The 20132-nt window shown below is 51.5% G+C and overlaps 1 protein-coding gene across 2 annotated transcripts; it reads left to right on the forward strand.

The window, feature by feature from the left end:
• Positions 1-617: 617 nt before the first annotated feature.
• Positions 618-19949, forward strand: TAOK2 (TAO kinase 2). Of its 2 annotated transcripts, XM_077141291.1 has the most exons (19): positions 619-1415; positions 4397-4563; positions 4750-4821; positions 4913-5014; positions 5501-5546; positions 5778-5874; positions 6031-6144; positions 6252-6343; positions 8986-9079; positions 9183-9264; positions 10059-10226; positions 10396-10656; positions 10853-11014; positions 12626-12991; positions 13077-13280; positions 13994-14233; positions 17349-17561; positions 18472-18654; positions 18739-19949. In XM_077141291.1, exons 2-19 carry the CDS (start codon positions 4432-4434, stop codon positions 19258-19260), a joined length of 3150 nt encoding a protein of 1049 aa, XP_076997406.1. In that variant the 5' UTR covers positions 619-1415; positions 4397-4431; the 3' UTR covers positions 19261-19949. The 2 variants fall into 2 exon arrangements, with proteins under 2 accessions (XP_076997405.1, XP_076997406.1); XM_077141290.1 differs by lacking the exons at positions 17349-17561; positions 18472-18654; positions 18739-19949 and having other exon boundaries at positions 618-1415; positions 13994-16144.
• Positions 19950-20132: the final 183 nt, after the last annotated feature.

Raw genomic sequence — 20132 nt, forward strand, 5'->3', positions numbered from 1 at the left:
TCTGTGAAATATGATTGATAATTCTAGCTAGATGGGAGGGTCTGGTGGGTATGTACGGAAAAGCTTTGATCTAAGTGCAGTGTGACCTTGGGCAGGTCATGCTACTCCTCAGGGTCTCAGTTTCCTAAAGGGATTTGACCTACAGAGTTTTCCCAGTATTGACCTGCAAAGATTCTTCGCACCTGGGAACCCATGTTAAGGCTGGATGGCCATCGATCTCAGAGCAAGGCATTTTCCCGCCTTTTCCGCAGCAGCTTTCTCTCACCCCTCCCAACCTCTATCCTACACGCAGGCGCACATAGCGGCTTCTCCTTTCCTTCCATCCGCGCTCCCTCAAAGCTTGCCCTAGCAACAAGCTCCTGCTCTCCGATAAGGCGGGGCGAGCGCATGCGCCAGAGCTTTCTCCACCGCCAGTAGTCGGTTGGCGCGCTGGGCTCCTCCCCCTCCAAGCCTAGCTCTTCTCTCCGCCTTCTCCCACCCAGGGTCCGCGTGGCGGGTTGCGCGCGCACTCAGGTTCGGCGGCTGCCCTTCAATCCTGCCGCGGCCGTGAGGAGAGAGGGGCGGGGCTGTTTCTTGGCGGGCCCCGCCCCCTCGGGCCCTGAGTCCTTACCGCGCCTGCGCGCTCCCGCCCGGGCTCCATCTTGGAATTGGGAGGAAGAGGGAGAGGGAGATCGGAACGAGACACGGGCTGTGGTTCGGAGACAGGCTGGGGCTGAGAAGAAGAGAGGGAGAGAGGGTACGGGGACTGCACGCAGGGTCTTAGCTACAGTCTTTCCACTATCTTTGGGAGAGAAAAGGGGAAAAGGAGGAGGCCAGAGCGAGAGTGGGCGCTGTCACCCTCGGACCCCGGCGTGAGAGGGGCCGTGCGGCCGGACGTCCTCGGGGTGGGCCCTCTGTCGGTGGCCGAATCCCTGGAGCTTGGGCCTCTGGGTCCCGGATTTCCGGGATTGGTCCCTCTCTTGTTGAATATCAGGGTACCAGCGCCTCAGACTCCTGATATCCGGGACTCGGGTCCCAACCTCTCTAAACCTGGGGCTCTGTTTCAAAAGATTTCAAATATTTGGGGTTCAGGCCCCTCCGTTCACCATTGTGTGGGGTTCATTCCCCAGGCGTTCAAATATCGGACTTAGCCCCCCGCGCTCAAATATCTGGGGTTCAGGACCCCACAATCAGAGATCCGGGATTCAGCAACTGTCGCCCTCAAGGAGGGGGAGGACTGGACCGCGAGGTCAGATCAGGTTGTCCCCCCCTCCCCTCCAGAGGAGGCTTTCCGGGCCCGCCCCTCAGGAAGGGCGAAAGCCGAGGAAGAGGTGGCAAGGGGAAGGGTCTCCTTGCCCCTCTCCCTGCTTGGCAGAGCCGCTGGAGGATCCCAAGAGAAGGCGGAGGCGCTGGGGCACCATAGTGACCCCTTCCAGGTGAGAAGCGGGGTGCAGGGGCGCGGGTCCCTATGTCTAGCACTGAGAAGAAAGGGTGGGCCCTCTCAGGATGGAAAAGCCCAGTTGGGCCAGTGGTCATCCCCTGGCTAGGCTTGAATTCTGTTACCACCCTCTTCCCCTTCCTCTTCCTTCATTGTGTCTGGTTGGTGGGGGAACCTCAGGTGACAGGTTCTCCGATGTCACCGAGGGTCACACCCTAGGTTGCTTGAGTTAATCAGATGGATTTGCATCCTGCTTTTCCCTGTTCACTTTCCCCTCATAGCCACCTCTCCTCCTCCATGATTGTACCCCCTTTTCCTGACTGTTTTTGGGTGTTGATTTCCATGCTTTTGATTCCCATGGTGGGTCAGGATCTGCTGTTCAGGCCTGGTCTGGTTTGTTTTCTTGTTCTTGCAAGGATGTGTGTGTGTTTGGGGGTGCCTGGCAATCTTTTACCCCAGCTACAGTAGTTACCTTCCAACCTCTTGTTGAGATGGCATACATAATCTCAGACCTTTGTCAAGTGCTCTACCATTTACAAAGTGCTTCTACATCCATTCTCTCATGTAACACCCCCCCCCCCACGTTCATCCTGTGGTGGCTCTTTTATTGCTGTCTTCCCGTTTTACAGTTAAGAACATTGAGGCCTAAAAAAGGTGTCCAAGGTCACACAGGTGGCAGAATCAGGATTTGAACCTAAGTCTTGAATCAGGTCTTGCCACACTGCTCCTTACCTGTCTTTTGTCATCTGTTTTTTTCCTGAATCTGGGGTTGACCAGGGGTCCAGAGGAAAATAAGTTGGGGTGAGGTTGAGGATTGGGGGTGAGATGAACTTCCTTTCCAGGAGAACTGTACTCAGAAGCTTTTCCTGATTAGAGGCTCTGGTTGCTGCCCTCTGCCTTGTGGATTTTTTTTCTCTATCATGACCTTCATCTTTACTCTGATCCCAGACGTTGGCCAGAGTTCCTGAGAGGGCTCTACCTCATGATAAATGATAGCCAGAATAGTGTGTCTTAACAGTTAAAGCCAAGCTCCTGGGGTAGGATGATCCCCAAAGGATTAAAGCGATTTTGTGGCAACCCTGGAGGCAGAGAAGAAAAAAAATCTATATGTTGAGTGTCTGCTAAGTGCTCCTAAGTATGAAATCTCTTTAAAATCTCACAGCCCCATGTTGTAATCCATTTTGCAGAAGAGAACACTGAGGGTAAGGAACCTGTTACCATACATTGTTGATGGTATATACTGGCAGTGTGTAGACTTGGGTTTCCTCATCTGCAGAATGGAGATAACATTGTCCATTAAAGAAGGTGGTTATGATTTAGCAAAGACCTTGGTAATCACTAAATAAATGTTCATTGTTACTCTGAGGATGTGATGCTTTGCCAGTGGTTGGCACCCCTTATATGTGGCCTGGGGTCCTGGTTGGCATTCTTGGATTGAGTACTGGGAAGGAGATCAGGAAGGTTCCACTGGCAAGTTGTGAGCACCTGCTTTTGTGTGTGGGCGTGCAGTGGGGGAAGAAGAGGTACTTGGTTGCTGGCAGGATTGGGGTGACAGGGCTGCTTGGAGCAGCCTGGAAGCTGCTGAGGGTTGGGCTGAGGGCAATCAATCTTCCAGGCTATTCTGAGCCCTTTGCACCCTGGGGACCCACCAGAGAGTTGGGCTCCTTCCTTGCCCTACAACTTCCAGTTGAGCTGGGGAGACAAAATTAACAGCACCACAGGAAACAATGCTCAGCAGAATATAATTACATACTAAATTGTTAGGTACCTTTAAGTAGCTAGAACTCTGCCCTGGGAGTCCATCTCTGCTGAAGGGCTCCTTTGTGCCCTTGACCTTAGCCACGGGGTTGGGCTAGAATCCCCTCAGAGAACCAGTCTTGCAGGAGCTTTCTCTGTGCCGGCTGTTGTAGGAACTTTCCCTAGGGGCTGGAGTTGTCAGGGGAGGCTTCCTACAGAAGAGGGGCTGAGTTTGGGCTGAGAGAGTAAGGAGAACACGGGCCTGACTGGAAAGGAGACGGTGCTATTCTTTGACCTTGGAGAAGTCATTTTTCTCTGTGCCTCAGTACCCGCATCTGTGAAATGGCGATAATGATCCCCTGGCCCTACTTGTTTCATAGGGCTCTTCTGAAAGCGTGGTGGTGGAGGACTACTTTGGGTCAATCATTTAACCTTTTTGAATCTATTTCCTCATCTGTCAAATGGGAGTAATAATAATATTTACTTCATAGAGTTGTAGTGAGGATTGAATGGTAGATAATGCATGTAAAGTACTTGCCATACTTGCTCAATAAACATTATTTGTACCCAGCAAACTCCCCTTTTTTGTGGTGCAAGCAGTTGGACTGGAAAGTAAAGTAGCCCTGATCTCAGAGAAGCCCCCAAAGCCAGATTCCATTTATATCCCTGTCCTTCCCATTCTAGATCTTCTCCCTGACAGTATCCCTGCCCCCTTTTGAGAGTGAGTCTCCTGGCCCCTTTGGGTCAGTACCCACTTGTAACAATGGCCGGATTTCCACTGCCTCCGGCCTAGCCATTTCCTGCCCTCTCCCAGGGTGTAAGAGGTTGGGGGAGGAGGAGGCTTCCGTGCTCAGGGAAACAGGAAGGTGCCTGGAAATAGTTGAGGTATGGGACTTGTGGCACAGGACACTTGGATTTCTGTGGCTGTGTCTGGGAAGCACAGTCTTCCGGTCTTTAGGCAAGAGGCAGGGGTTGGTAGGGAAATGGACGAGGATGCTTAGCTTCCCAGTCTTCCTAGCAGTTTTAGGGACTCCAGGGACCCAGCCCCCGTGCTCTGGTTACCAGGGCAACTTCTCATTTTTTTTGGAGCTTTGATGTTGTTCCTAATCTCCCCCTGCCCTTCCTCAGCAATGCCTCCCCCTCAGCAGGGAACTAGAAGAGGGGAAGGCAGAAACTTGAGGGCCCCTTCCTCTCTCTGAGGGTACTGTCCTTGCTCTAAGAGGGCTCATCTCTATTCCCCAGGCCAGGCCCCACTTTCAGGGCCCCCAGGGGCCACCATGCCGGCTGGGGGCCGGGCTGGGAGCCTGAAGGACCCTGATGTAGCTGAGCTCTTCTTCAAGGATGACCCTGAAAAGCTCTTCTCTGATCTCCGGGAAATTGGTCATGGCAGCTTTGGAGCTGTGTACTTTGTGAGTTGGAGCTTGGGAGGGTGGGCCAGAAGTGGGGAGTCTGTTTTTCCCCCTGTGAACCTCTGAGCAGCCCCTCTACTCTGCCCCAGCATGTCGATCTCCCCTGCCCTCCCCTTTCTGGGCCAACAGGTCTTCTGTTGCCTAATTCTCACGGGACCTTCCCCGCCCTCTGGTCTGGTCCCCTAGGCCCGGGATATCAGAAACAGTGAAGTGGTGGCCATCAAGAAGATGTCCTACAGTGGGAAGCAGTCAAATGAGGTAGGTCACGCTTGACAAAGCTGGGTGAGGCAGGGGACCCCAGTCTCAAGATGCAGGCAGGGTAACCTCCCTCATCCTTTCCTTCCCCCAGAAGTGGCAGGACATCATCAAGGAAGTGCGGTTCCTGCAGAAGCTCCGACATCCCAATACCATTCAGTACCGGGGCTGTTACCTGAGGGAGCATACAGCTTGGGTGAGCTGTTCCCCCCAACTTTGGCCTGACCTTTCCCCTGCTTGAGTCTTGTAGCTGGACCCTGTGCAGGGTGCTGTTGGGGAGCTTGGGGAAGATGCAGTCTTCCTCCAACCTCTCTAGTCCTCAAACAAACCCATGAACAGCAGTGTCAGTCCAGAAGGAGAGGCTGGCTGGGAGGATGACATAGACTGTTAGCAGTTGGAGAAGGGCGTGTGGGCTTGAGGAGAAGGTGGGGTTGATTGGGCTTTGAGGGATTCCAGTGGGAGCAATAGTGAGTGTCTTAGGTTCTTTTTAGGGGAGTCCCTGCTTCCAAGGACTTTCTCGCCACCTATCATTTCCTCCAGTTGCCCTTTCTCCCTGTCATTACCCCGAGGACATGCCTAAGTGGAGGATAGGCCAGGAAACTCTGTTTCGGGTCTCTGCCCAAGGGAATCGGGTCAGGGGTGCCCATGATCTGCTGACCTCTGACCCTTGAAACTTCTTCAGCTGGTGATGGAATATTGCCTGGGCTCAGCTTCTGACCTTCTGGAAGGTGAGTGACTCTTTGCCCAAGAAACAAGAGAAGGGAGAGAACAGAGAAGCTGTAGGGTAGATGTTAAGGGGATGGGTACATGGGTGGTTCAGGGGTAGAATGCTCGGCTGCCATGTGGTAGATATGGGTTTGATTCCCTGCCCATGCACCCAAAAAAAAAATAGTTAAGTGGAGCTTGTTTCGGTCGCTCCCTTTGGCTCTCCCTGTTTGATGTTTTCTCTGACTCCCCAGTGCACAAGAAGCCCCTTCAAGAGGTAGAGATTGCAGCTGTGACCCATGGGGCCCTTCAGGGCTTGGCTTACCTGCACTCTCACAACATGATCCACAGGTAACAGGCAGCACTGACAGCAATTGGGAGGGGGGAGTTCTCTCCACTACCTCTAATTCAGCTGGGCTAAGCCCATCTTCTTGGAAACTGTGTGCTGAAGCTTTTGCTCAACCTTCCTGAGACACAGGTCTCATCCCTGCATCTTGCCTCTGGCAGGGATGTAAAGGCTGGAAACATCCTGCTGTCGGAGCCAGGCTTGGTGAAACTGGGGGACTTTGGCTCTGCATCCATCATGGCACCTGCCAACTCCTTTGTAGGCACCCCGTACTGGTGAGTAGGGGAGCAGTGGTGAAGGGAGAGCACCCCCGGGATATTGGGAACAGGGAGTTGGCAGTCTGGGCTGATGATGAGCCTCTTTCTCCTGCCTGTTCTCCTAGGATGGCTCCTGAGGTAATTCTGGCCATGGATGAAGGGCAGTATGATGGCAAGGTGGACGTCTGGTCTTTGGGGATAACCTGTATCGAGCTGGGTAAGGACACTCTTTCCTCTGTTCTCCTAACCCCTCCCCTTCCTACATCTTTTTTTTGTTATTATTATTTTTTTTAACTGGGCTATCCTCATCCCAGCCTGTCCTCCTAGGCTGCCAACCTTCTGTCCATTTTGATTCTTCCCTTGATCTCACTTTGGCAGCTGTCAAGCCCTACCTGTTCTAAGACCTGAAGATTTTGTAAAATACATCTATTCTTGTCTACTACCCTAGTTCTTAATCTTTTTTGAGTACCCACTGTGTGCCATGCACTGTGCTAGGTTCTGGGGGTATAGCCATGAATGAGGTACACACTGCCCTCATGGCACTTACACTTGAGATGAAGACACGGGTATATTTTCTCTCAGTGTGATGAAACCTGAATGGAGAAATTACCAGAGGGCGATAAGAAATATAACAGGAGACTTGACCTAGTTGAGGGTCTGAGGAAGGCCTTGCAGCAGAGATATTTAAACAGATCCAGAAGACAAAACAGTTAGCTGTTTGAATAAGGTAGGAAAGCATTCCAGAGAAGACTGCGTATGCTAAGGTAAGAGCAGACATGGGGAACTGAGGTTAGCTCCAGTTGTTTGGTATATGGCATGTGTTTTAGTTAGTAAGCTGCTGGATGCAATATACCAGAAACACAGCGGCTTTTTAAAATGGTAATTTAGGGCGGGTCAGGGTGGCTCAGCAGGCAGAATTCTCACCTGCCATTCTGGAGACCCGGGTTTGATTCCCGGTGCCTGCCCATGTTAAAAAAAAAAAAAATTAATAAAAGGGGGGAATTTATTAAGTTGCAAGTTTACGTTCTAAGACCATGAAAATGTCCAAATTAAGGCAAGTCTATAAAACTGTCCAAATTAAGGCATCCAGGGAAAGCTGCCTTGGTTCAAGAAGGCTGATGAAGTTCGGGGTTTCTCTTTCAGCTGGGAGGGCACATGGTGAAGCTTACTAGCTTTCTCTCATTTCATAAGGCTTCCCCAAGGGCATTTTCCTTCTGCTGCAGAGGTCTCTGGCTGTGTGGGCTCTGTTGGTTCTGATGGTGCTAAAGCTTTTTCCAAAATGATTCCCTCTTAAAAGCTCCAATAAGCAACCCCACCTTGAATGGGTGGAGACACATCTCCATGGAAACCAGCTAATGAAAAGTTGCCACCCACAATTGGGTGGGTCACATCTCTATGGAAACAATCAAAAAGGATTCCACGTAGCAATACTGAATAAGGATTAAAGATCGTGGCTTTTCTGGGGTACATAATAGCTTCAAACCAGCTTCTCTTCATGTAACACAGAGAACAGTGAGTTAGGCTATAATGAGTTCCTGAGGCCTTGCAGCCATATCAAGGTTTTCACCTCTGCCACCCCTACACTGTTAAAGCAGCTATTTGGTTACCTAATATTTGTAAGGCTCTAACACAGTGCCAAATACAAAGTTGTTGCTTGAGAAATAGTAGCTGTTAGTTGCTCTTACCAACACCTTCATGTAGTGCCCTCTCCTCTCCAGTCTCTCTTCCCTAACTGTCTCCCATACCAGAGAGATCTGCTTAAGCCCAGAGCTGTCCTTTGACTCCCTACTCAGAGTCATCAGGGGCTCTGCATTGCTTTCAAGACTAAAGCCATTCCCATCCTTCTGCATATCAAACAAGATTCTACTTTCTAGCAGCTGACTCTCTCCCCTTTGTGAGCTCTCTTCAGGAGCTCTGTCTGGTGAACATCCCCGCCTCCTTGCCTTGTTTTGTATTGTGTTCTCTGTCTGAGGTGAGAGATTTGGATGGGCCTTTTCTCTCCATCTCCACATGTCCACATTTACCACTTAAGGCACGGGCCAGGCAGGTGATGAAAGTATGTGAAGGAGGCCAGATATAAGAAAACTCTAGATCTGTCTATTCATGCCCGGTTTTTGGTAATGACAAGGGTGCCAATTATGAATAACAAACTGATAAAAGGCACTAGGAGATACAGGAAGTTGTGGCAAACTGGAGGTTGCTGTTACTGTGTAAAGAAGACCATTGTTGCTAGCATTAGCCCTTTGTTATGCAGGAATGCAGAAACTGTTTTACCAGATCTAGTCTTTAAAGAGAAACTAGAAGATTGGATTGTTATTATTATATTTGGCAGGCAGTTAAAATCACTGTTTAGGCCAAAAACATATGACACCTGTCTGGGCCACAAGAGGCTCAGGGCTCGCAACTTCTAATCTAAGGTCTTCTCTGAATCCCCTGCACACATCCAGCTTGTTGGCCCACCCCACACCTTCACCTTTCCAGCCATTTACCGACCTCCCTTTAGTGCCAATTAACACTCGGTGTTATTTGTTCAGTCCTATTTTATTTTCCCTCTTAGACTGGAAATTCCAGGAGGGCAGAACCTGTCTTTGACTTTCTGAATAATAATAGTTAGTTACTAAGTGCTTTTGCATTTGTTACTTTCTATCCTATTCCACGCCTGTTTGCAGTGGAAAGAATGGGTGTTGAATTTTATAGAGAAGGGAATTAATTGACTGTCAATAGGATTATGGAAATTGTTCAAAGTAATGCAGCAAGGAGGTCAGAGAAGTGGGGTTTAAACTCAGGTCTTCTGAATTCCATTCCTGTCTCCTGCCTACCTGCCACTTCTCACCATCTCCTCCTTGCCTTTCTCTGCAGCGGAACGGAAACCACCACTGTTCAATATGAATGCAATGAGTGCCTTATACCACATTGCACAGAATGAGTCTCCCGTGCTCCAGTCAGGACACTGGTAAGGGCGGGATTGCTGGGCCCAAGGGTTAGGCCATGGAATAGGCCATGGAATAAGGTTCCTTGCTCATGCCCCAGACCCCTTTTCCCCTTGTGATTTCCAGGTCCGAGTACTTCCGGAATTTTGTTGACTCCTGTCTTCAGAAAATCCCTCAAGACAGACCAACCTCAGAGGTTCTTCTGAAGGTGAGTGTTCATACCCAAATTCTCCTAGAAGTGTAGCTTGTTAGAGCCACAAGAAATCTCTCAATGAAATTGTTAGTTCCCGATTCTTTCTCCTAGAACTCAATTTAAGAATTCCCATCCCATCTCCAGTACCCAGTGGCCTATGTTTTACAAGTTTTTGTGTGTTAGACTGCCTAAATTTATTAAGTAATAATTTGTTTTTGCATATCTTATTAATCAAAGATATATGTAATTGTCAGCCATAGCTTCTGGTCAGCATGTGATAACCAGGGTTACCACACTAATATGATGTAATTCAAGCTAAAAGCCTATATAACCTTATCATGGGTAAATGTATGATTTCCCTTAGGTGTTTTTTTGAGTTACCAGAAATAGAGGGGCCCCCATTATCTTCATCACCCTGAGGGCCTGAGGAGCTCCAATTAGAAACTTTTCTTAGATTGTCCAGTTGGACTGCTTGTTTTATAATTATTGGATACCTTTTGAGGCCCATAGAGGCCTCATGACATGTCCAAGGTCACATAGCACTTTTGTGGAGGACCTGGACTAAAACTCAAGTCTCCTGACTGTTCTTGCCTGTTATCCGTACATGGAAGAAGGGATTGTCTAGGGAGTTGAGATCGAGTGGTAGAGAAAATTATTGTGAGTGGAGGGTTGGGACAAAGCAACAGCAATCCATGATGGGCATGGGCCCCAGCGGTGTGTCTCAGGCCAGAGGGAATGCCAAGACCTGCGGATTGCTGAGTTGGGGACAGGAGCATTTAGCAATAGGCCTCAGTCTTCTCTTCCCCTAGCACCGTTTTGTGCTACGGGAGCGGCCACCCACAGTCATCATGGACCTAATCCAGCGGACCAAGGATGCTGTACGGGAGCTGGACAACCTGCAGTACCGCAAGATGAAGAAGATACTATTTCAAGAGGCACCCAATGGTCCTGGCGCTGAGGCCCCAGAGGAAGAAGAGGTGACCAGTTTACTCCACCATCCTTATCTACCCCATACTGTGCTTGCTTCCCAGGAGCCTCTTGGCCCCATACCCCCTTCACCACTCTTCCTCACACCCTCTGTCTACTTGTGCTACCTCTGTGCACACACCCCTTGTCTCTGCCCAACAGCCTATACCCTGTCCACAGGAAACGGAGCCCTACATGCACCGGGCCGGGACGCTGACCAGTCTGGAGAGTAGCCACTCAGTACCCAGCATGTCCATCAGTGCTTCCAGCCAGAGCAGTTCTGTGAACAGCCTAGCAGATGCCTCAGACAATGAGGAAGAAGAAGAGGAAGAAGAGGAAGAGGAGGAAGAAGAAGAAGGCCCTGAAGCCCGGGAGATGGCTATGATGCAGGAGGGGGAGCACACGGTCACCTCCCACAGCTCCATCATCCACCGGCTGCCGGTATGTAATTCACCCTGAGTGGACCTAACAGAAGCAAGTGGCCAGGCCCAAGCACTCCTCTCAGGAATCACCTGGGTGCCCTGCTTTCCCTCCCTTAGCTTGACCGCTCCTTCCTGAAGAATGACTGCACCTCCTCAAGTAATTCCCTTTGGGCCCAGTGACCCCTGGGCATCCCCTCCATTTTCCCTTCCTCTAGGGCTCTGACAACCTCTATGATGACCCCTACCAGCCAGAGATGACCCCAGGCCCTCTCCAGCTGCCTGCAGCCCCAGCTCCCACCTCTACCAGCTCTTCTGCCCGTCGCCGGGCGTACTGCCGTAACCGGGATCACTTTGCCACCATTCGCACTGCCTCCCTGGTAGGTGCAGCTATCCCTATTCTCCCTACTCAGCATCTGTTTTTCCAGCACATTTGTATGCCCTTAACTGTCTTTAAGGTCAATTGAAGACTGGACTTGACTGAAAGTCCAGAAATGATTTTCTCCCTGTTGGTGCATGATAAGTCCAGATTCCACCATCATTTTCTGTTCCTGGTTCTCACTTTCTCCTCACCTTGATCTTCCCACCTCTCCCTACACATACTGTTTTGGTCCCATTGCCAGACTATTCCTAGCTTGGCCAACAATCCTTTTGGGGGGGCAGGGAGTGGCAATGCATAGCCCAGGAATTGAACCTGGGTCTCCCACATGGCAGCAAACAATCCATTTTTGTATTCTGGATTAAATAACATGATCTGGGTCCTCTCCCAGGCTTTTGCCAGTCAGGTGTATCACATCTCTGTACAAAAGCACATCTGGGCTTCTGTCAGGGCACTCATGATGGCGTTTTATCAGCTCTATTGGATACTGTGCCCCTGGAGGGCAGGGATGTTATTCAGGTGTCTGTCAATCCCACTGATTGGCTCTTAGGCCTGACACAAGCCTGTATCAAATCCTTCCAGGTCCCTGGGAAGGAGATGTTACATCACATTTGAGAGATACAGCAGCTGTGGCTCAAAGAGGTTGCTTACTCAAGCCCCTTTGGTGGCTTTCAAACTCTGTAAGCAGGTCCTTAGTCCTGTCTTAAAATCAAGTGACTGCCATCTTAATTCAAAGGGGAAAAAATTGTTAGAATGTTCACAAAACGTAGCTTTTATCCATGCTTTGAATAGACCTTTGGATCACATTCCTACTTAGCTGCATTTGTACACTGTCTGTTCCTTTAGAGGCCACTGGTTGGCTCTAAGTATGGTTCTTCTGGCCTCTGTTTGTGGTTGCTTATTCTCCCAGAACAGCTTTTCAAATCCTGTAATGCTTGATGCCTTGTGGTGCTTTACAAAGAGATCTCTGACTTCCAGGGGCTTAGCCACCTGGTCTACTTAGAGATCCACTGACGTAGCTAGTCTGGATGTGACCTGAGATCAAACCTCAGTTGAGGACACCCAGACCCAGTGTGTTGCTATTCTAGCATCTGGTGGCCCAGATCCTGGCTCAGTACCTGGGAAATAATAGGTCCTCAGTGTTTGCTGAAGGGGAAGGAAGCCAACACTTGTTGGTGCAGGGGACTATTGTAGACATTTTTACATATGTATCAAATAGTCTACACAGCCCTAAATGAGAAGATAGTATTTCCCCATTAACAAATGAAGAGTTGAGGCTTAAGAAGTTAACTGACTTGAGACCACATGATTAGTAAAGGGCAGAGTTAGGATTGAACGCAGGTCTTGGGTTTCTCTGTTCTCTTGAACTAATCTGAATTGTTTCTCCTTTTGTGCCAGGCCTTATCTCCTTTTATCACCATTTGATCCCATCAACCTGTGAAGTAGATAATGTCTATATCATCTACTTGAGGAAACAGGCTCAAAGAGGTTAAGGGTTTTCTTTATGGTCACACAGTGAGGAAAGTACCAAATGAGAATTAAATTTTACTCTGCCTGAGTCTGAAATCCATGCTTTTCCCGTTGGAGCATGACATCCTCTCCTCCACTCCAGGTAAGCCGTCAGATCCAGGAGCATGAGCAGGACTCAGCCCTGCGGGAGCAGCTGAGCGGCTATAAGCGGATGCGACGTCAGCACCAGAAGCAACTGCTGGCCCTAGAGTCTCGATTGAGGGGTGAACGGGAGGAGCACAGTGCGCGGTTGCAGCGGGAGCTTGAGGCACAGCGTGCTGGCTTTGGGGCTGAGGCAGAAAAGCTGGCACGGCGGCACCAGGCCATCGGTGAGAAGGAGGCACGGGCTGCCCAAGCCGAGGAGCGTAAGTTCCAGCAGCACATTCTTGGACAGCAGAAGAAGGAGCTGGCGGCCCTTCTGGAGGCACAGAAGCGCACCTACAAACTTCGGAAGGAGCAGCTCAAGGAGGTAGGATAGGACTGTGGCAGTGGGCAGGGCTGTGGTGGGTGAGGCAGGCCCTGATCTCCCTGCCCTCCTCACTGCCCTGGCCCAGGAGCTCCAGGAGAACCCCAGCACACCCAAGCGAGAAAAGGCTGAATGGCTTCTGCGGCAGAAGGAACAGCTACAGCAGTGCCAGGCGGAGGAGGAAGCTGGTTTGCTACGGCGGCAGCGCCAGTACTTTGAGCTGCAGTGTCGTCAGTACAAGCGCAAGATGTTGCTGGCTCGTCACAGCTTGGACCAGGACCTTCTGCGAGAGGTAAACCACCCTGTTCCCCTCCTGCTCTGTTCACAGATCTTTTTTAAAAAACATTTTTATTGTAAAAACTTAACATACAAACATTCTTAACATACAAATATTCCATACATGGTATACAGTCAGTGGCTCACAGTATCATCACATAGTTGTGTATTCTCACCATGATCATTTTTTCTTAACATTTGCATCACTCCAACAAAAGAAAGAAAAAAGGAAAAACTCCCACATATCATACCCCTTACCCCTCCCTCTCATCAACCACTAGTATATCAATCTACTGAATTTATTTTAACCTTTGTTCCCCCATTATTTGTTTATTTTTGTATCCATATTTTTTATTCATCTGTCCATACCGTAGATAAAAGCATCAGACACAAAGTTTTCACAATCACACAGTCATATTGCTGTTCGTGGATCTTAGGCACCTCCCCTTTTCCATTTGTTTTACTTGTGGTTTTCTTTCTCCTCGGTCATTTGTGCTGTAACGTGATGCTCTTAAAAACCCTTTTGCTTCCCATCCCTACCAGACCCCTGCTAAAGTTTCTTAGGCATCTCTGTTCCCAGGCCAACGAGGAGCTTATGGCCCCTTTATACCCCTCATCTGCCCTCCCACTCCCTAGCTCCCTCTGTCAGGGACTTCTGGGGCTTTTACTTCCTTAATACCAACAATACTCCCTGACCGAGCTCTGGACCTTGTCTCCCTTCTGCCTCAGGATTTGAACAAGAAACAGACACAGAAGGACTTGGAGTGTGCATTGCTGCTGCGGCAGCATGAGGCCACGCGGGAGCTGGAGCTCCGGCAGCTGCAGGCCGTGCAACGCACACGGGCTGAGCTTACCCGCCTGCAACACCAGACGGAGCTGGGCAACCAGCTGGAGTACAACAAGCGACGTGAGCAGGAGTTGCGGCAGAAGCATGCAGCCCAGGTTCGCCAGCAGCCCAAGAGCCTCAAAGTACGTGCAGGCCAGCATTCCCCGGGCCTCCCGCTCCCCATTCCTGGGACTCTGGGACCACCCAGCACAGGCACCCCTAGAGAAGAGCAGCCCTGCTCATCTGGCCAGGAGGCAGTCCTGGACCAAAGAATGCTGGGAGATGAGGAGGAAGCAGTTCCAGAGAGAAGGATTCTGGGAAAGGAAGGGGCCACCTTAGAGCCAGAGGAACGGAGAATTGTGGGGGAAGAATCAGGAACCCCTAGTCCCAGTCTACATGAACATAGGAGCCTGGTAGAGGAGGAAGTTTGGGGTCTACCCAGGGAGGAGATAGAGGAGCTTAGAGTCCCATCACTGGCACCCCAGGAGAGGAGCATCGTGGGCCAGGAGGAGGCTGGGGCGTGGAGGTTGTGGGAGAAGGAAGATGGGAACCTCCTGGATGAGGAGTTTGAGCTTGGCTGGGTCCAGGACCCAGCTCTGACTCCTGTACCAGAGGAAGAGGAAGAAGAGGAGGAGGGGGCTCCAATTGGAACCCCTAGGGATCCCGGAGATGGCTGTCCTTCCCCAGACATCCCCCCTGAACCTCCTCCAACACACGTGAGGCCTGGCCCTCCCAGCCAGCTCCCTGGCCTCCTGTCCCATGGCCTCCTGGCTGGTCTCTCCTTTGCAGTAGGGTCTTCTTCGGGCCTCCTACCCCTATTACTACTGCTGCTGCTCCCACTGCTGGCGGCCCAGGGTGGGGGTGGCCTGCAGGCAGCACTGCTGGCCCTTGAGGTGGGGCTGGTGGGCCTAGGGGCCTCCTACCTACTTCTTTGTACTGCTCTGCACCTGCCCCCCAGTCTGTTCCTACTCCTGGCCCAGGGCATTGCATTGGGGGCTGTCCTGGGCCTGAGCTGGCGCCGCAGGCTTATGGGTGTGCCTCTGGGCCTTGGGGCTGCCTGGCTCCTGGCCTGGCCAAGCCTGGCTCTACCATTGGCAGCTGTGGCAGCTGGGGGCAGATGGGTGCGGCAGCAGGGCCCCAGGATACGCCGGGCCATCTCTCGACTCTGGTTGCGGGTTCTGTTGCGCCTGTCACCTATGGCCTTCCGGGCCCTACAGGGCTGTGGGGCTGTGGGGGACCGAGGCCTGTTTGCACTCTACCCTAAGACCAACAAGGATGGCTTCCGCAGCCGTCTCCCTGTCCCTGGGCCCCGACGGGGTAATCCCCGCATTTCCCAACACCCACTAGCCCTGTTGGCAAAGGTTTGGACCCTGTGCAAGGGCTGGAACTGGCGCCTGGCACGGGCCAGTCACAGCCTAGCCTCCCGCTTGCCCCCCTGGGCCATCCACACACTGGCCAACTGGGGCCTGCTTCGGGGTGAACGGCCCAGCCGCATTCCTCGGCTGCTACCACGCAGCCAGCGCAGGCTGGGGCCCTCTACCTCTCGCCAGTCACTTCCGGGGACTCTAGCTGGGCGGAGATCCCGAACCCGCCAGTCCCGGGCCCTGCCTCCCTGGAGGTGACCAACTCCAGCCCTTCCCCAGCTCAGACCCAGAGCATTGAGCACTTTATCTCTCCCACTACTAAGTGAAGTTTCTCCAGGACCCGATCCTCTCCTCCCTTCCACCCCTCCTTCCTTAGTATGCTTCCCCACCCCATCCCTTTGAACTCTAGACAGGCCACCTCCCTCATCGCAGGGTCTGGAAGTTCACCTTGTGTCCTCCTGAGGCTGCTCCCACCCTAAGTTATTGCTGTTCTCCACTGTGTGTGCTCATCCTCACCCCTCATCGACTCGGCCTGGGGCCAGGGGCGGCCGTGGGTGGGGAGAGTCATGTGGTTTTGTTTCTTTCTCTTTGATTTTGTTTTTCTGTCTCCCTTCCAACCTGTCTCCCTCCCCCCACCAAAAAAAAAAAAGAAAAAGATAAACACAAATAAAATATCTGAGCGGAACTATACCTTTGGCCCAGGCTGCCTCTGTCTGCTTTGTCCTGCCGCCTAGCCTCCTTGGATGCCCCCAGTCTGGACCTTGGCCCCCAATTCCATGACCTCTTTATCTGCGTTATCTTAACCCCTTTTACTACTCAGTCGCATTCTCTCTGCCTTCATAGTTTCGTGGCACCACAGCCTCTACCAGCTTGGGTCTGGGCCCGTGGTGGGCATCCACAGAACTTCTTGGTCCCACCAGATCCCCTGTCTGTGGGTTCCTTCCAGAGACCCTTTAGGCCCCGGAACCTAATTCCCTTTTGTCTGGGAGCTGAATTTCTCTCCTGGCATTGGGCATTATCCTAAAGGGTTGGGAGATGAGACTGCAAACCCTCCCCATTGTGGGGCAGGCTGAGCTCGACGGGCTAGACAGAGAGTTTTGGGGCAGCGAGAATGGGATGGGTTGGGCTTGGGATGGGAGCTAAGTGTGTAAGTGGCGTGGCTGGACTGGAATATGGATCTGGTTGGGGCAGCTGCTGGCCCGTTGAACTTGTTGGGCCCTTTCTGGCCAGTTCCCTTGCCCCTTTCTCTTATGTGGCCTGAGACGGCACAATCCCTTCTTATCCATTTCTCAGCTCGGTGCTTTTCCCCTTTTCTCCCTTCCTCCCTGAGGTGCCGAACCCGGGACTTCTCTGTCTTTCTTTAGTTGTGTTACTTTCTTCTGTGGGTGTTTGGTGTGACTGGTTTTTCTCTCTCATTCTTATACTTTCTTATATTTGCTCACATGCTTCTATCTGTAGGTCATATTATCTTCCTCTTTGCATGTTCAAAGCTGCTTGTGTGTGCACAGTACCCCATTCAAAGATTCTCACTTTCCTGTCTGTGAACACACTCTGATGCTTTTTCTTATGGATTTTCCACATAGCTCTGTGAACCCGTTCCTGGAACCTGTCTCGTTTTCTCTGCATCTCTTGCCCATCGAGAGCCTTCCTGATCTCTCAACACAATCCCATCTCTCCATGTCTGTCTGTATACAGCTCCCCCCGCCCCCTCTGTCTAACATGTTTTCTGTTTCTCTCCCTCTCCCTGTCTCTGCTTCTGTCTCCTCTCCTCTCTCTCTTCTCCCCCTCTCCCCTCGTTGTTCCTCTTCCTCTTCCTCCTGCACTTCCTCCTCCTCCTCCTCCTCCTCCTCTTCCTTCCCCACCCCCATCTCCCCTTGGTCCATCCACTGCATAGTCTAAGGAGCTGCAGATCAAGAAGCAGTTCCAGGAGACGTGCAAGATCCAGACTCGGCAGTACAAGGCTCTGCGGGCACACTTGCTGGAGACCACACCCAAAGCTCAGCACAAGAGCCTTCTTAAGCGGCTCAAGGAAGAACAGACCCGCAAGCTGGCAATCCTGGCTGAGCAGTACGACCAGTCCATCTCAGAGATGCTCAGCTCACAGGCGGTGAGGCTGGAGTCCAGGGAGGGAGTGTGCTGGAAATCAGCCTCTGTATTTCCAGCTTAATCATGGCTAGTGGAAGTGGGGGGCAGGGGCGGACAGAGATGGGGCATTTTATACTTGGGAAATGAAATTTTGTCCCACTGACAGTATTCTCTATAATGGGTTTACATTAACTCTTAATATTTTCTTAATGTCTTGACAAAGGCAGCCTGCCTACTCTATCAAGTGTCTCTTGTTTTTTCCTGGATCTGAATTTAACATGTGATCAGTGAGCAATCAAAATGATTTGTGTCCTCAGACCAATTTGAAAGCTGCTGTTCTGAAAGGTATCACACACAGCTCTGAAAGGGATCACGCACAGCTCTGGGGGTGGCTGTAGGTACATACAGTGCAAAAGTGTAAAAAGTAGAAGTGTCCCCCTCTTCTTGCCACATCCAACCTCTCAGAGGTAACTTTTAAATAATTAGCTGTGTAGTTTATTTTCCTATGCACCCATGGCACATTATGTAAAACTTTAACAAGAATGGAATCATACTCTACACAGTTTGCTAACTTCCTTTTGCCACTTAATCTTCCTAGGATATCTTTCCAGGTCAATATGCATATCTCATAGTTTTAATGGTATAGATATAGCAAAATTTATTTAATCAACCCTGTGTTGGTAAGCATTTAGGTTGTTTCCAGTATTTTGCTGTTACACCACTTCATGATCAACACACACATTGCAGGTATACGTGGAGGATAAATTTCTAGGAATCTAACTGCTATGTCACAGGGTATGAGCATCTTTAATTAGGAAAGATGCTGAGACTAGATGCTTCTTGAAACCTAAGGGCCCAGACCTACCTAAGCAGGGGTGGATTGTGGGGGTTGGGAAGGAGGTTCCCAAAACTGTTTTCTTCCTTTCCTCTAGCTACGGCTTGATGAGACCCAAGAGGCAGAGTTCCAGGCCCTTCGGCAGCAGCTTCAACAGGAGCTGGAGCTGCTGAACGCTTACCAGAGCAAGATCAAGATCCGTACAGAGAGTCAACATGAGAGGGAGCTACGGGAGCTGGAGCAGAGGGTAGCTCTAAGGCGGGCACTCCTGGAGCAGCGGGTAAGGGGGCTTGGCCTCCAGGATGGGGTAGGGAGGGCAGGCTCCTCGCCCTGGATTCTCTAACCTCTGTTCTGGGTGCCCCAGGTGGAAGAGGAGCTGCTGGCCCTGCAGACAGGGCGCTCCGAGCGAATCCGGAGTTTGCTCGAGCGGCAGGCCCGTGAGATCGAGGCCTTCGATGCTGAGAGCATGAGGCTGGGCTTCTCCAGCATGGCTCTGGGGGGCATCCCAGCCGAGGCTGCTGCCCAGGGATACCCTGCTCCACCCCCTGCCCCTGCCTGGCCCTCCCGTCCTGTTCCCCGTTCAGGGGCACACTGGAGCCACGGCCCTCCCCCACCAGGCATGCCCCCCCCAGCCTGGCGTCAACCCTCTCTGCTGGCTCCCCCAGGTCCCCCAAACTGGCTGGGGCCTCCAGCACAGAGTGGGACACCTCGCGGTGGAGCTTTGCTGCTGCTAAGAAACAGTCCCCAGCCCCTGCGGCGGGCAGCCTCAGGGGGCAGTGGCAGTGAGAATGTCGGCCCGCCTGCTGCCGCAGTGCCTGGGCCTCTAAGCCGCAGTACCAGTGTCGCTTCTCACATCCTCAACGGTTCCTCCCACTTCTATTCCTGAAGTGCAGGGTGGATGAGCGAATGAACAGGGCAGGGGTAGGGGTGGGTGGAGTCCGGTCCTGGAGGGCAATAAGCTTTAGGCCCACCCAAGAGTGGGGGATGGAATGTCAGCTCCAGCTCCCCTCAAACCTCCTCATCTCATGAGCTTCTTGGGGCTGGCCAGTGGCCCAGGGTCAGCTTGGGCATAGGTGCCTCCCAACCATGGTGCCAGGATCTCCCTCCATTTCGGTCTTGGGAAAGGAGGGATTTGCTCGAGTCAACTATTCATCTGGTCCCCTGGGGGTAGGGAAGGGTGGGTCTAGATATATTATATTCAGAGAACTATACTACACCCTGCATTGGGGCCGTGGACTGGGGATGCCAGGGGCTCCAAGTCTGGGACCCAGCAGAACAGGTCTGGGGCCCAGGGCAGGGAGAACAGGAAGAGGCCTTCCTAGGAAAGAAGAATCAGAATGGGGTCTTGGGGTCATGATGCCTGGGTCTCCATTCCCCCGTTACTGTCTGACGTCCTGTGCCGTCTTGTCCTTTATTTTATTTTATTTTTTTTTAATTGGGATCAGGGCTGGGGCAGGAGAACAAGGGAAGGTCCTTGGAAGGGGCTGCTCCGGGGCCTGGAGCAGTCATGGGAGCCTCACTCAGGCACAGAGGGCCAGGGCAAGCTTTTAATAAACTGTTGGTTATTCTAACAGACCCCAGGACTCGCCGTTTCTGTTGAAGATGTGTATTAAGGACAGTTTCAGTGGCAAGTTATAGTTTACTTATATTTAAAAAGAGACTTTGTTGGGCTGTATAAAATTCAGTGATTTTGTTGACTTCACACATAACTGGCTCCAGGGCCTCAACAGGCTGTAAATCTCTTGATCTTTAATATCC

The sequence above is a fragment of the Tamandua tetradactyla genome, chromosome 23, assembly GCF_023851605.1.
Source record: "Tamandua tetradactyla isolate mTamTet1 chromosome 23, mTamTet1.pri, whole genome shotgun sequence".
In the NCBI taxonomy this organism is placed as follows: Eukaryota; Metazoa; Chordata; class Mammalia; order Pilosa; family Myrmecophagidae; genus Tamandua; species Tamandua tetradactyla.

Bases quoted from the DNA above. Each gene is read 5' to 3' on its own strand.
- TAOK2 (XM_077141290.1), top strand. From the start codon at position 4,432: ATGCCGGCTGGGGGCCGGGCTGGGAGCCTGAAGGACCCTGATGTAGCT. The intron at 6,344-8,985 runs GTAAGGACACTC...CTTTCTCTGCAG, and splicing joins GATAACCTGTATCGAGCTGG to CGGAACGGAAACCACCACTG. The intron at 9,080-9,182 runs GTAAGGGCGGGA...TGTGATTTCCAG, and splicing joins GTGCTCCAGTCAGGACACTG to GTCCGAGTACTTCCGGAATT.